At 41.6% G+C, this 16,128-nt stretch overlaps 1 protein-coding gene across 3 annotated transcripts in view; it reads right to left on the reverse strand.

Moving 5' to 3' along the window:
* LRP8 (LDL receptor related protein 8) overlaps positions 1–16,128 on the reverse strand; it is a 171,179-nt gene that overhangs the window by 134,434 nt on the left and 20,617 nt on the right. Inside the window, exon 1 of one of the 3 annotated variants that reach the window (XM_071436759.1) lies at positions 10,131–10,152. The exons of the other annotated variants lie outside the window; for them this stretch is intronic. Within the exon in view, the coding sequence (XP_071292860.1) occupies positions 10,131–10,137 (7 nt within the window). The 5' untranslated portion in view covers positions 10,138–10,152. Of the gene's footprint in view, positions 1–10,130; positions 10,153–16,128 lie in introns of those variants that run through there. 3 annotated transcript variants of the gene reach the window in all.

Raw genomic sequence — 16,128 nt, forward strand, 5'->3', positions numbered from 1 at the left:
CCCTGAAGGGTCAGCAGAGGAAGACAGCCAAAGGAAGAGCATGTAATGGAGAGCAGCAGTCCTGGCCATAAACACAGGCTGCAATACAAGAGTGTCAAACTCTGCCCACCCTAAAGCAACAGCCCAGCTGAGTTGTGCCAATGCAGCCCAGCACTGGCTGAAGATAACAGGATTGTCTCCCAGTCTGAGGGTTCCCCACTTGCACCCCCATGTTTCTGTGCAGCTGCAAGCATCCACAGCTGCTTGCACTGCAGCAAGGCTTTCATGCCCTTAAGCCAACTACATTTAAACCAGGTTTGAAACTCCATAGCTTTTTTTTTCCTCAACAAACAAAACCTCTTCGTTTGACTAAACTCTTGGCAAAACACATCAAAAAAGGCTCAACTGAATTAAACATGTTTCAAAGGAGCTCAGGAGATATAATGTAGGTACAAAGAGCTGGCCAAAGAAGGTAGGATAAAAAATTAAATGCAATAAAATAATTAAATAAAAGAAAATCCAGCACATTAAAATAATTATTTTGGAGAAAAATTCATTAGTTACAGGCATATTTTGAAGCTTTCTTATAAAAGACAGTGAGATCCCAAAGCAAAGGACTGCTTCCAAGAGCTATATAGCCTCCAAATTCACACATAAAATTAGCAGGAATAGGTCTGAGACTGGGGGCTGGTGGGAAGCCTGAAACTGAAAAGCCACTCTGCTGAACATGCAAAAATATTTGAGAGGCTGTATAAAATCTAGTAGCATTCTGGAATCATACTAAAAGTTATTCCTTTTTCTAGTAGTTTCCCATATTAAAAAGCTTTTTAGAGCAGGAGTTTTGCAATGTCCACAGCAATGCATCATGCAACAGATTCCTGTAACTTCAGAATAAGTTCCTCTGCCTGATGGATTCTCAGGAAACCATCCAGCAGGTAAAAGTTGTCCTGGTTAAGAGACAGGAGGAGCCCCCAGAAAAGGCAGGCCATAGATCCACTGTGCTTTGGGGTCCAAGAAGGGACTCTCCTCCCAGGATCTCACTCCCTGGAGATTCCACACAAGTTACAAATAAGTCTGGGGGGCACCTTTACCCTCTCCTGATTCAGTGTGGGCCTTCCTAGAAACATCCATGATTTATTGCACAGAAAAGAAAAAATAAAACCTGTTTTGGATTCCTGCAGTGCCCCAACCACGAAGCATTCCTCTGCTAAGCTACAAACTCAGGCTGTGTCAAGGAGCAACATCTTTGGATGTCTGTGAGGTAAGATTCAACTGTTTTTACAAACAAAAACTAAAATTAAAAAAAAAAATAAAAACAACTTCAACTGAAAACAACAAAACCAGCTTTAAACACAGGGAGCCTACAGGCAGTAGTAAGGACTCCTGGTGGAAGAACCCCTGTTAGAGTGTTTTGCCTCAGAAAGTTTCTGAGAACAGTCTTTCAACCTATCCTGCTTTTATTGTTACTTAAGAGATTGGGGTGGGGGGGGAAAAGGCATAACAAACTGAACCCATCCAAGATGAACAGACTGGTGTATTTTAAACATAATAACCCATCACAAGAGGCTCCTGACTGTTCACACCTCACTGTCTTTTAACAAAGACATACACCCACAACCCTTCTCCTTTCCAGGAATTACCAGAATTGTGGGTTTGTTTCTTGGTGAACTGATTTTCTATATATCTATTGTAAAAGCCACAGTCCCACTTTCAAATAAAAAGTCAATCCCAGTTTGATCCCACAGAGGCACAGACTTTCAGGGGGGATACAATTTAGAGCCATCTGTTCCCATTCCCTCTTCTCCTTTTGCTCACAGCCAGGGGGAAGGCACCCCCTCACCTTAGATCCACGTGGTTTTTCCATCCCTCTCTAGCTCACCTGACTTCATGGCTTCCCAGGCTCCACTATGAGTCTCCTCTGCCTGTGGGCTTTTTCTCCTCTCTCCACCCCTCCTGCTGATCAGTGTTATTAAACACACCTGTCTGCCCCCTCATCCAACTGCTATTCCATTTGTACTCACCCCATACCCAGGCACACATGCTGCTAGATAATGCTAACTACATGAAACCACTGCTGGCAGGTGCACTGATGAGCAGGGCAAGAAAATAACATTGTGTGGCTGGGCTAAGATGTGCTAAGCAAGGACTGTGGAGCAGAGCATCACTGTGGCACCCCTGGGAATTTGGGTCACCCTGTCACCACCTGCTGAAAGCACAGCCTCACATGAGACAGGAGGAGCAAAATGGGCTTCAGCTCCTCACCACCAGCAGAGCTGGAGCTTGAAGTGAAGCAAGAAAGAGGCATAAATTATAAAGGCAACTGCAGAGTGATGCATGCACAGAAGTTTTTGTTTTCTGTGTGTTTTCAAGTGAGAATCCTGCAGGATGCATTGGCAGCTTGTGCCCTAAGGTAAAGAAATCCAAGCCCAACACAGAACCCAGCGAGTCACTTGTTCAGAGATTTTGCAGACCCTCCAATCTTCTCTTTACTGCAAAGTGTATAAGAAAATCTTATCTGAAAGAGTTGATTTCTCTCCAACATGTATTTGTCTTTTATGTCCTGTTATTTTAAACACACTCCCCTTCACAGTCTTATCTAAAACTGGGAAAACTGTGCAATGTTCTCTGTGCTGTCAACAACTGTTCAAAATTCCACACTGGTAATGTGGACAGCCTGAGTGTAACAGCTCCCTCTTAATATTTTAAGCACAGAACAAGATTAAGTAGTATAATACAAACAACAGTGTGCATCAAATTCCCAGTTCTGCTGACAAACTGATGGAGCTGATTTTAAAAACTAGAAAAAAATCTGCAAAACCTACTTAATGAGGAAATGTTTGTCTGTCTTTGCACAGTTCTTTTTTAAAAGATAATTAAATGGTACTGGTGCCATTTTCTTTATAACCATTCTTAGGAACATCAAGATAGTGATGACAGTAAAGACATATCCAGAAAAACCACAAACTAAACAAAGATTGAATAAGAAAAAGCACACCTTCAGAATCACTCTGAAAATACACTGATTAGATAATTACTATAGATGCATGTGTGTATGTATATATATATATGGATAGTCTTGTCCCTGTTAAAGGAAGGAAAGACCAAACTCTGATATCAGTATTTGAAGTGACACAACCTTTTCATGTTATTGAAGGAGTAGAACCCAAAGCTAAGCTTAAATGGGAATTTAATCCACACCTTAAATACAATAAAGAATCAATAATGAACCTGAAGTAAAGGTGTGATAGTTGAAGTATTTTTTTCCTTGCAAGGCAGGATGGTTACTAAGTGCCATGCTTCACTGTAAAATTTGGAAGGGCTTGGTTTTCCCATGAGCTAGATTCATCCAGTGCATACATAAAGCCTGCCTCCCTATAAAAATGAATCATGCTGCGTTGCATTGAAAAAAACCCCAACCCATCTGTGATGCAGCTATGGAGTAAAAGACAGAACAGAGTTGTAAACTGCCTCAGAGGAAGCTCAGGGAGGCTGCTTATAAGGAGTGAGTTAACAGCAGGCTTTAATTCATCCAACAAAGCAGCAGGATACTGCTAAAACAGGGAATGGTAGAAGTGTATAAACCTCTGGCTATACTACATCCAAGAGCTGGGTGTAAAGACTGGAAATTAAATTCTACGTTGTTGAGTTCCCTTAAATTTGTATCTTACTATATTGAGTTTGAGATTTATTTTGTTATATATAATCTTTTTTAAAACTCCTTTAAAATACTTTCCTGAAACTACTGCAGTGCATTTACAACATAAATTTTATACAATTTTTCCAAAGACATTTTTATTATTTATTTGATGCTTAGTGATTTGAATACATATTGCTGGTATGAAGGATTAAGAGTGTTTATTGCCGTTACATTTTTAATGGTACAATCCACTGCAGAATCCACAAAGGATTTCAAAGGTATGAGGCCTGAGAGTCATGGAGAGGCTCCTGGCTGCCCATTCCTGCCTCGCAGCTCCTCCCATGGTGACAGACCACCTGCAGTCAGTCACACAGGAACAGATACCTGCACACCCAGGAGGAATCAGCTGACAGTAAATGATGAATGACACAACCTCCCAGGTGTGGAGCAGTAAAGTTCAAAATGAACATGTACAATGTGTCTCAACATCCTTACCAACATCACATTAACTGCATGTAGCACCCCAGGTAACCACCCTGCCTCTACATTTCAAGTTACCTTTCATTTAGTACTTAATCCCCTTTTTAGATTTATATAACAAAAGAGGCTTTCAAAACTTCCAATCTATCCTCAGCAGGCTATAACTTTGATATATGATTTGTAATAAAAATGCTATCATACTTGGAATTTATTCCATATCATTTGGCATATCTTGTTCAGCTCTTTCTATTACCAGCAGTATAGGCATTTGCACATTTTTGAATGTACAAGAGATTTTGTATGGATGCATCTCATTTGTCCACAAACTCCCATGTGATGTTGTATGTGTGAATACAGCTGAGGGACACTTGCCAGTCAAAACAGATGCTCAAATCCTATACCAGGGAATGGAGCACAAATACAGGATCTGCTTTAATGTATTCACAGTGCATCCAGCCCAGCTACTTCCAAGACTTTTCAGTATAAATTGTAGCACAAACTGGCTTAGAAATCAAGTTCCCATTTGGAAACAAAAATCTGCCCAGTTAAACACAAACTCTGTACTAGAATATCCAGGTAGGCATCACACAGTGATATGGCCTTCCCATAGTGACAGTTTGCTCTGCCAAACTTCACAGACTAAACTAGAACGAGTCACAGAACGCAAGTGTTACATCTCAAAGCTGGTCCTGTCCAGGTTATAATAATAATTTTGGGGCTGATGTGTACTGTGGCAGTGGCTGTGGAGTCCCTCAGGAGGGGGGATGAGCTGGAGAAGGAAGGAGAGCAGAAGACCAAGGACGTCCTGGATGTGCAAGGACCACACCAGAGCACACTGTGGTGGCTCCTGGCCAGCACAGTGACATTCCTGCATGGCACAGAGCAGGGCAGCCCTCACCTGAAGGGATCCCAGAGCCAGCCAGGCTCTGGAGACACAGGAGGAACAGTGGAACACAAAGACCAAGCCCTCCCTTCCCAGAGCCTGACCAAAAGTGCTCAAAGCCAAACCACACCCTGTGCTGAGGGCACTCAGTGGAACTCCCTGCAAGGTTAGAACTCAAAAACAAATCCCATGATAATTTCTAATAAATATCTTGTGCTCGTCCATGAGCTGTACCACCCCAAGCACAACTATTTCAAAACTGGCATTTCTAAAAGAAAGGATTGTTATCCTTTCCAGACAATAATACTGTCTCCCTTGGAATTTATGGCACATTCCTTAGATTTAACAATTATGTTTATCATTCTATGCTTTGTCTTCAAACTGCTGTCTATGATACAAACTCTTGTGCTAAGCTAATACTACTATTCCTGAGGGGGAAAGTGGGCAGGTTGCTCTTTTGGACAAAGATAGGATAAACCCTTTTCCAGTCATATTCACAGCTCTAGGATATAAACATTTGCTTTGTCTCTGAGCTCAACTTTACAAGGAGCTTTATATTGCAAAGCACAGCAGCAGAGCTGATGCTTTATGCAAACCTGGTGTCATTAACATTTGAGAGTCCTCCTGACAATGCCAGCTAAGGCATAAGGAAGAAAAAAAAAAAAGAGAAAATCCTTTGATTCTAGAAGAAAAACTTGCAATGAAAAACAAACACTTGATTCACAAGTGCTATAGCTGCAGAGGGAGAGAGTCAAGAGCTAATGTACCATAGTAATTGGATTGAAAGATTCTGAGTTGGTGGAATTTAGTGGCTGTATTAAAAAGCCATCTCCTCTTCAAGGCCAGGCGCCAACATAATGAAGAAAAGACAGGAAACAAGTTGGGGAGTGTCATACAAGGTTAAAAGAAGACCCTGTTATCTTCACAATGGAAGGACAGCCTATTTCCACAAAACTGAGTTTCTCTCTCTTTTGCAATCTAGGGCTGGTTTTTATTACCAAAGTCAGCAACTGGAAAATACATTACCAAAGCATTATTCCCATCATTATAATAATAAAAGGGTCAATTAAAACTCAGTTAAGTGTAAATCTATTGTGCAGTGGACTTTAAAAGAGAATTTCAGTTACTCCAAGAAAAACTAAGTAACACTGGGTGCAGAACTGGTTACCTGTCAAATTCCAAATCTCTACTGCCCAAGAAAGTCAAACCCTTTTTTATTAATTTTGTTCCTCCCCCCCCAGAATGATCAAGATATTCTGAACCATTTCTCAGTCAAGCAGTGGTATAAGTTTCCAGAAAGAACTGATTTTCGCAGAAAAATAGAACTTAAAAATGCAATTTCATGTTCACAGCAGGAAATAACGTAACTTGTCTCTGATTACCAAAAGAGGAGAAACAAGGCAGATTTGAAGAATTAGTGTTTATATTACATCTATTTAATAGGAATCAGCAGTTCTAGGAATCTATTGCATGGCAAAAATAGCAGGGAGGGTCTGATTTTTGCACAAACAATTTGCATTAGAACATGCAGCAAGTCCTGAACTCACACTACATCTGATCTGCACTTGGAGCTCAGCTTTGCACACTCAGCCATGAACCTCATGCACAAGCACTGGACACTCAACTCAACTGCCTGAGTGAAATCAAAGGGAAATTTGCCATTGCTTACAAGGACTCATCCCTTCAGCTGCTCCAAAACAACATGATTTCCATAGCCAGGGTCTATGTACATCCTTTTCAGTATATTCTTTTCATTCCTATTCTACTAAAAAAGGACAAGAGAATAAGCTTTGCAGGGTTAGAGAAGGATAGATAACATTTTAGCTCCTAAGAAGACAGGATAATGACCCAGCAAGTATTTAGAACAGTGACAGAAATAACTTCTTTTAACCCTCAGACTAAAAGGTTCATAATCATGTATTTCACATCTCACCAAACAGTTCATCTAAAATTCTTATCAGGAAGAGTCCACAATACCATTTACACTCAAGACTTCCCATGTAGAAATGAAAATGTCTTTCAAGTTTTATTTCACCACTTCTTTTTCTTCTCTCTCCCAACACTAGTACTGCTCACTGGCCAAAACCCAAGAGCTCAATACTGCCAGTTTCAGGAGGATTGAAAATAACACACACAAAACACCATCTCAACCCAGGCCTGCATTCTGCAAAGCAGGTCCACTTTTAATTAAAAGCAGAATCTCAGATTATCCCACCCAACCACTAAGCAGTGTAACAAGTTTTCTCAGTGCCACTTTAATAGCCTGCTTTTTTAAGAAGCTTTTAATTCTGCATTCAGCTTCAAGACACCAAATGCTGCCAGCACTGTCTGATCTCAGCATGATAGGGAAAAGTACCACTAGGTCTCTGCTCCAGTATTTCTAACAAACATGGCTGAAGGAAATTATTTGCCTGGATTATGATGCTAACAAGTATTCCCCAAATTAATGATGAACTGCATGAGTTTTATTTTTACTCTTGCTTTTGCTGGTAAGAAACCACCAAAGCTTTCTTCTAAAAACTCCGCTTCAACCACAGCAGGGATGATTAATTATAAGCACCCTGTCTGGAGCAGAAAGAAAAGGAAAGAAATAGTTTGTGTAAGCTTATGGAAATGTGGCTCTGTGCTTCACTTTCTGCCTTTTCTCCTTGTCAAGCAAACAAAGCCGAAGGGTGGGAGGGGGAATGGCAGCACAATGAAACAGCCTTGCAAATTCAAAGCTGAAAAGATGTTCCAAATGATGAAAAGCAATGAGAGAAGGTTGCTCAGTTCTTACTCTGCTGCAGCAGATAAGAGAGCTTGGGACAGGCAAAATCTGTTCCCTAAGCATGGTTCACTAGGGCATATCAAGGCTTCAGAAAAATTATTGCATTTTGAATAATTCAGGAATCTGTCCATGTCTCTCTTGATTAACATCTATGTAGCAATTGTCCAAGCTTCACTGAGGGTGCCATTCTGCTGTCTGGAAATATCTGTAATTGCTTATACCAGCTGAAATGGTTATCTCAGGTTTTCAGTGTCTTTTAAAGTTGCCATCTTAATGGAGGGGCAAATTTTCTGACAGCAGATGGCAAAAACGTGCCTGAAAAAAAATCAGGAGAGGAAAAAGAACAAGGAGAAAGCAGAAAAATTCATCTGCATGCAAGAAAATGTACATTGTACAGAAGCCTTTGAGACTATACACTTACTCCTTTAGACCTGTAATCACTTTCTTGAAAGAGCATATCCACAAGCAATAATTTGCAGAGCTGCTTTAGCTCCTTCAGCAGTACCCAGCACCTGCATGTGCAGCTTCCAACTAAAACCATGGGAGAGGGAACAAATGCCCTAGAACCAGGCCTTGTTCCAGATTTTTTAATGAATGCAAACAAGTGGTAAAGATTATTATATCCCCAAATTAGCAGCAGAAGGGAACACTTTCATTTAATAAAATCTGCTGGTCTAAGCCACCTATGTTAGATCTATTCCAGAGCTTTATTGTGTCTCAATGTGCCAGGACTCTCTTTGCTACATCAGAGTTCAGTGCTGAACTATTTTTGAACCAGATTATTCTGGTAACTGACCTGAACAGTGGTCCAGATCCAGAACAAGCAACTTGAGCCCATTTCTGATGCTCTCTAGGGGAAGAACCTTAAATATAATCATCTAGAGATCCTATAGAATCTCTAATACATCTTATATTCAGAGCAGATGATCCTTTCCTCATGTTCACTGCACTAAAATTGTTTAGTTCACACCTGACTTAGACTATAGAGCGACTTAGTTACTCTAAATAATACATTTTTCTAGGACTGACAGGTAATCAGTGCTTTTTTCCATGGCAGCCCAAACTAAGCCAAGACTTGGAACCACAAAAACACCAGACACAGAGAGATGGTTGATAGACCAGGCAGGAGGACAGACAGCATCTATTTTCAGCAGCCTGGAATATATATATATATATATATATATATTTAATATATTTACATCTTCTTTTGTGCTGGCTAGAGCAGTCATCTGCCCTGCACCACGAGGGATGTGACCACAAGGTCCCTGCATTCCTACCAAGTGGCCTAGGGGGTCTTGGTGTCTCCCAGGAACAGAGGATTCATGTTCAGTTGGAAACTGCACAAAGAGCACAATAGGGGCAATACTTGTGGTGAGCAAGTTCCCCACAATACTGGTCCCTTGCATTCTCCTGAATCCTTGTGATTACCAAGGAGGAGACCATGACAACAGCAAAACAGCCATTCACTGCTGACACTGGAGACACAATGGCCAACGAGTACCTTGGGTGAAATCAATCACCCAGTAGCTGTTTTATTAATGCCCCAGCCAGGAAGCACATACTTCATTGCAGAAGGTGAAAGAGCCAAGTAAACCAAGCTGCTGGTCGACAGCAAAGCATTAATATTCATTTAGCTTCTCATACACTGCCAGCCACACCAGCAGTAGAGCTGGGCATTGCTGCTGTGTCAGCACTTAGCAGGGCTTAGACCTTGATTATCCATGGAATTTCCATTGAAACTCAAGAGAAGTGAGAGAAGACAGAAAGACTGACACTGCAAACCATCCACAGCCCAGACTGGCATCCTGGAGCTCTGCTCTCTGCTCTGCTGCCAGCAGTGATGGGAAGCTGATACCTTGGAAGGAAGCCCTACCATCAGTGAGTGTGTAAATGAGCTTTCCTCTAGGAAGCAAACTCTTGGAGAAAGCATTCATACCCTCCTGTGTATTTGTACACACACAAGACTTTTCCTTCCATGGGGATTTACTTCTGCAGTTGGTCACCCCTAACTCATTTCACTTCTCTGCAGTGTGAATGCAAAATGGGGGACAGGGAAGAAAAATGGAGTGAAAAAACATCACCGAGCCTTTATGGCTTTATTATTTTTTTCCACTTTCATGCTTTCCTAGCAATGTTTTCACAGTTATTCTACAGTCTTCAGACCACATACATTATTTTTCTCTCCCAATGTATAAATCAACAAATCAGCATTGGAAATTCACCAAAGGTAAAACTAAACCAGTACCAAAATTACTTAGGACAGTAAGAAACCTATCATGTTTCCCACCTATAATTCCAGGACTCAGTGTCTCAGACAGCATCAAGTCTGTCAATGATGAAAAAAAATAAAAATCAATATTACAGTAACATATAACATTAATTACCTGTCATAAAAGGCTCACACACACTCAATTCTGTTCTTCACTTCTGAATATATGGACATGCTTCAAGAAAAAGTACCACCTTTCATTTGCAGTTCCTCAGGCCAGAAGCTTCCTAGAAAGTCAGAAAGCTTTGCACAGGACAAGGTTACACATGCAGATTGGCAATGATTACAACACAACACTACAGGGGTGTAGGTTTATTCCATTTCTCATAGGAAGGCTTTCCTGTCTATTAAAAAAAATATTAAAACTTTGTTCATGCAATATTTTGCACGTTCAGATGAGTATACCCCTCTTTTTTTCAGAAAGAAATAGATTTTTTTGGTGAGATTTTTTCTGAGAAACAGCATGCAAGACTCAAAATTTGCATGTAAAGAGGAGAAACCTTTTTCCTGTACATCTACCCTACCCACCCTTCTTTAAGTGATTGCATCCCTCATGAAACATATCAAAACAAAGGCTTTGAAAATTGAAGTTCACAGTCTGAGTATACCACAGACAATAGCAATTCCTTTATATTCCTATTGCCTCCAGCAAGCCTGAACTGTTTAACAGAGGAGGCAGAGAGAAAGTATTTTGATGTAGTAAATGGCACAGGAAAAAAAGGAAATTAGGAATTCTGCAGGTCTTGCAGTAGATAGATTCTGGCAGACTAGGAAGCTGAAAAGTCACAAATAAATCAGTGAAAGATTGTACACATCAAATCAACCTCCAGTAGAAAACATCTCCGAGATTTGGGGTGGGAGGAAGGAAGTTTCTGCAGAAAGAGAGAAAAGAAATTAGCCAACTACTTTGATTGTAAGTACATACAGAGGTTTTTATTAAATGGGAATTGTAGTTTTAATGGTTATAATGGGTTATAATGTAGTTTAATGGGTTATAATAAAAAAAGTCTTCAGTTTCAGAGCCCAAGATAAGCACTGAAGGAGGTTATGTAGCAACTTTCACTGATGATTTCCTATGTAGCTTCTGACAGCACCCTCCTCAGCCCACCATACTGGGTTCTTTACAATGTTGCAAACCTGGAATATGTAAAATTTTCTTTAAAAAGGCTTTTTCTCTTTAATGTTGATCTTTGTCTACTTTCAAGCCTAATCAAGAAGGGAGATTTAGCTGTGAAACCTAGAGCAGCTAACAAGCTCTAAGTGATGTCAAGGTGTTAGAAACACAAATTACTTGTTGGTAGAATTGCCTTGATAAGGTTTAGGGCAGGCCATGTTTCAGTTATCTCAGACAAACACAGAGGTTAACAAAGGCTGGGGAGAAGGAGGTACCACTGAGAGTGGACACAAAGAACCAAGAATTTATGGGCCACAAGGGCATTTTGCAGAACTCCTGTGATTAGGGGAAACTAATAAAGCCAACTCAGCAGTTGTGCTGAAATCAGCTCCAACTGGGTAAAAAATAATTCTGGCAGGGGCAGAGCATGACCACTGACCCAGGAAACCCACTGACTCAAAAGAGAGGGACTGAGCATGCGGCCTAATTAGCATGAGAGGCGAGAGAATTATTAACCAATAGAAAACAGAATATTAATTAATAAGAACTATGTCACTTGTAGCCAATGAACACTAATTCCTTTGTTTGCTGAAGGGTATAAATAGTAAAAGTTTTGATAGTTGGTGTGCTTGATTTGTGGAATACCACTGAGCACATGGGTTTATGCAGCTCTGAAATAAATAATCAGTGTCTCTTGAGTGTGTAATTATTGGTCTGTTGCACACCAAGTAACAAATCTGATTTTTGAGCAACAACAGAACGGAATTTGAGGATGGGCCCCATGGCAGACCTGTGAACTCTTCCACCAGTAAGAAAAATCAATAAAGATTAGAAAACAAGATCAACAAGAACTCATTAAAATGAAAATATCAGTATGTTTTGTTTTCAGTTTAAAAATTATTTCTAGGCATTACAAAGTAAAAAAAGATCGCTGCCAAAGAGGCCTGTTTGGTTTGTCTTCCCTGCAGTTCTCAGCACTCTATTTAAAACCACTCATCCAAACACAAGGTATTCTCAGAGGCACTATTGATAAAAGACTGCACAGAAGCCAAGCGCCGCGAGCAGCTATTTTTAATTATCCAAACTGTGCACGGAAAACATGCACAGCTTTACAAGTGAACTTAAGGTCGGGGAGAGAAGCAGGGGTTAAAAAAAAAAAATCACAGCAAAAAGCTACATGCTAAGAAAAACCTCCCTGTGGAACCTCCCTGTCTGGTCTAGGACCTGTGTCAGTCCAGGTGAAACGTTTTGGGTATTGTAAATGAAGATAAAACATATTGGCATCTGTGTGACAGACATGGTCACAAATAAATCCAGCAATAAACAGCACAGCATGCTATTTCTGGCCTTGTGCCTCCTTTTTGTCACATTAGGGTAAAAAGTTGCATTCAAAGACCACAAGTGCCTCTGAAACAAGAAGCCTCCCCACACCCCCTACCATGTAGGCAGAAATGCAGACAAATTCAAGTGTCTGAAGGGATTGTGGGATAACAGGGAAGCCTACTAACAAAAGCAGACAGCCGTTGTGGCTTGGGGAATCAACATGAACACCCCAACATCCTCCCCCCAGCTCGGTGCCAGGGGTTTGTGATGACAGTGCTTGGCCTGTGATGACACTGCTGGCTACTGACTCTTTCCTGCCCCAACCTTTCCCTGTTTGTCCCTCAAAACCTTGTTTTGGTTTGTTTAGGACTCAGAGAAGAACAATCTCAGTCGTTGCCAATCACAGCTTGAGTCACACCACATTTGCCACGTGGAGTTTTTCCAGCAGAGGGCAAGACAACAGGATTCTACCAATACATCCAAGAGACCTGAAGAAGAAACAGCAAAGGTCACACAGACAAGGAGATGGACTGATACTCACAGACATTTGTTGTGCCCTTACTGTACCCTACTCCTACTCCTGCCTTTGTGCTTCTAGCAGAGAATTAAAATCACAGAGCCAGGTCTCTGCTGTGTTTGTAGAGTGCCAAACACCAGGATGCCCTGGTCCAACACAGAACCACCCAGTGGCACTGGACAAGCCAGATTTTCCACATGTGCTGCCCCAGTTTGTGCTCTCCCACTGCCCTTTATTTCCAAGGGCTGTTTGGGCTGGGAACAGCTTTGTCTCTCCAGTGTAACTGTCCCTAGGAACAAAGCTGCAGGATTTCCAAACCCCTCTGGAACAGTGACTGTCTGCCACAGGAGGATGTGTCAGAGCAGCACAGCAAACAACCTCTGCAGCACAAAAGCCACAGACATGCAACAACCTGGCAGCAAAACTCTCCACTCCACAGTTATCCAAGGGCTGAACACCAGCTCAGGGATGGAAGCAGCACAGCTGTAACACATGGATGATGATTCCCCAACAGAAAAGCAAGAGTTACATGCCAGAAATACAGGGTTTGGGGCAGCCTCAGAAACAAGCCAGTCCAGTGGACAAGGTTCAGTGTGGACTGCTAATTCTAGGCATTGAGAGATGTCACTTTTTGTAACCAGACTCTTTTTCTCAGTAAAAACAGTTAAGATACTTCACTTACTGTCATTTTAAATATTGTAATTAAAATGACAATGCATGGGAATAGCTTGCTTAAAAATGGGATGCTAAAGATCCAAGGAATGAAACAAATCAAGCAGAAGATGTGTTACCTGGAGGTACCACAATATATTTTCTTTTCCTCTGCCTGCCCAGGTTGGTTCCTGAAGACCATGGTTGTCAGTGTCTGTGCTGTCATCTTCCTAAGCAATTTTTGAAAGCGTGGCGCTCACAGAGTCCACTAGAGAAAGTGAAGCTCTGCACTACAAACACTAAATAAACCCTATTTAAAATATGTTTTCAAACCAATCTGAAGAATTTATGGGTGACGTTAGTTTTGGAGGTATCTTGGCTCAGGCAAACATGGTAGGTCACCCTGCACACTTCTGGCAGTTGAGACACTTCAAGGTAACCCAGCTGCAAGTAAACAAGATTAAATGCATCATACATGATGCTCACCCTTTATGCAGCAATTTTTATCCATTAATCCAGTGATAGCTCACAAAGGTTGGCAAAAATATTTACATTTTTATTTTAAGCAACAATGCCCAGAGAGGTTAAGCCATTTGTCCAATGTCACATAAAAATGCAGCTGAAGCCAAGGACAGACCAATTTCTGAGAAGCAGTGAAGCACAGACACCTCACCTCAATTCACTGACAGCTCTGCCATCACATCACAACCCTTCCTATTTGATTGGAGTCACACTTTTCCTAAAAGTCAGTAGATAAAGACATAGCAAATGATTTACACCTCCACATCTCACTGTCCATACTGTGCTTATTCCCTTCCCTGGAAAGCAGACCTGTCCTAGGCCAGTGAGTTACACAGCCATCAATCCTGTCCACTTGTGTACACATGCTGGCTCCTGTTGATTTTTCCTCATTGATTACATGGACACATCACAATTTTGTGAACACAGCCCAGTCCAGCAGAGCTTTGACTGCCTGACAGCTCAGACCAAGCCATGGGCTATTATGGGTTGCACATCCTAAATCCCACTGTGGCACTGTACCTGGAGCAGCCATAGCCAGCACAAGGCTACAGTCACACACTGGCCTCCTAAATCCTACCTGTATTTGAGAGAGGTTGCACTTGGGGTGATTTGGTGAAGGAGTCAAAGCTTTGGGCTAAGAGAACACATAAAAGACTGGACAGAGTCACATATTGGATAGCTCACCAGAAGCTCATGAACAGATTTGTTTCCTCTAAGGCCACAGACTGACTGCAAACTCCTCAGAAGCCAGTTGTCTTCAGCTATTTTTAGGGCAGGATGTCCAGATTTTCCTCAGGAAACGCATGCCAATCTTCAGCAAGAAGTCAATAAAAGAACTAATCTTTGCAGAAGAACCAGACTGTGACAACCCTGCACGTGGACGTCTGACACCACCACCATCTCCTTTAATGAGCCCTTCTCAGCACTGACAGCCACCAGAGAATCCCCCAGCACAGAGTGAGCAGCCCCTGAGACAGAGCCTGGCAGCAGGCAGGCACAGCCCCGAGCTTCCAAACTCTGCTCCCCAGGCAGCCTTTGCTCCAAACCAACCCAGGGCCCACAGCCTTTATCTGCCAGGACCTCTCAGATTCAAATACAACTGGAGTTTCTGTTCCATGAACAGACTGGATTTCTACATTCTTCCTGCTTTGTGTCCTCTGGAATTTGCCCACTGGAATTCTCCCACCCTTGCATTTTTCTCCATTTTTTCTTGCTCAATAGTTACTCCAAACTCATCCTGTATTACAGAATCCAAGGGTCCTTTTACTGCAGGAGACACAGACACATCCTTGAGATTCCTGGAGAAGAGAAGGCTCCTGCAGGAGACCTCATTGCAGCCTTTCAACGTATAAGGGGGCTTACAAGAAAGATGTAGAGAGACTTTTTATCAGGGCCTGTAGTGGTAGGACAAGGAGTAATGATTTTAAACTGAAAGAGTACAGCCAATTGCACCATTAAGGGTTCCGCTTTTCATTATTCTGGAGCTGTGAGCATTGATAGGTCTTGTATTTTGGACATATCTTTCCTGTATGGCATTCACATGGAGCCAGGATCCATCAGTGGTCTCTGTTCACAGCAGAACTCAGCACTGTCATGTATTTGTAACTTACCCTGCTCCTGGCAGAGACAGAGGAGGAACTCCAGTTAAGTCAAGTCTGTTTGTAGACTGGTATCTTAAAGTCATGATGGTTACACGATCACGTTGCTTTTCTGTTAGACCTCTTGTTAATATCTACTAATCAAACCAGCTGATTAATTTCAATCAAGGTGGAAAATGAAGCGTAGGTCTCAAAGATTATCATCTTTATAGGGACTTTATTAATAGATTAGATGACAGCTTGTGTGAGAGAGCTCTGAATTAGCATCCTCACTGAAGGAAAGCAAATTCTGTGCACAGATCCTGTTTGGTGGTGGTCAGAGATGCACTGACAGCCCAATCAGAATATCTAGAATAGCTACCTTCAGCACAAACCAGAATCACTGTTA

The sequence above is a fragment of the Agelaius tricolor genome, unplaced genomic scaffold (genome assembly GCF_023055355.1).
Source record: "Agelaius tricolor isolate 1412-34295 unplaced genomic scaffold, bAgeTri1.0.p SCAF_11, whole genome shotgun sequence".
NCBI lineage: Eukaryota > Metazoa > Chordata > Aves > Passeriformes > Icteridae > Agelaius > Agelaius tricolor.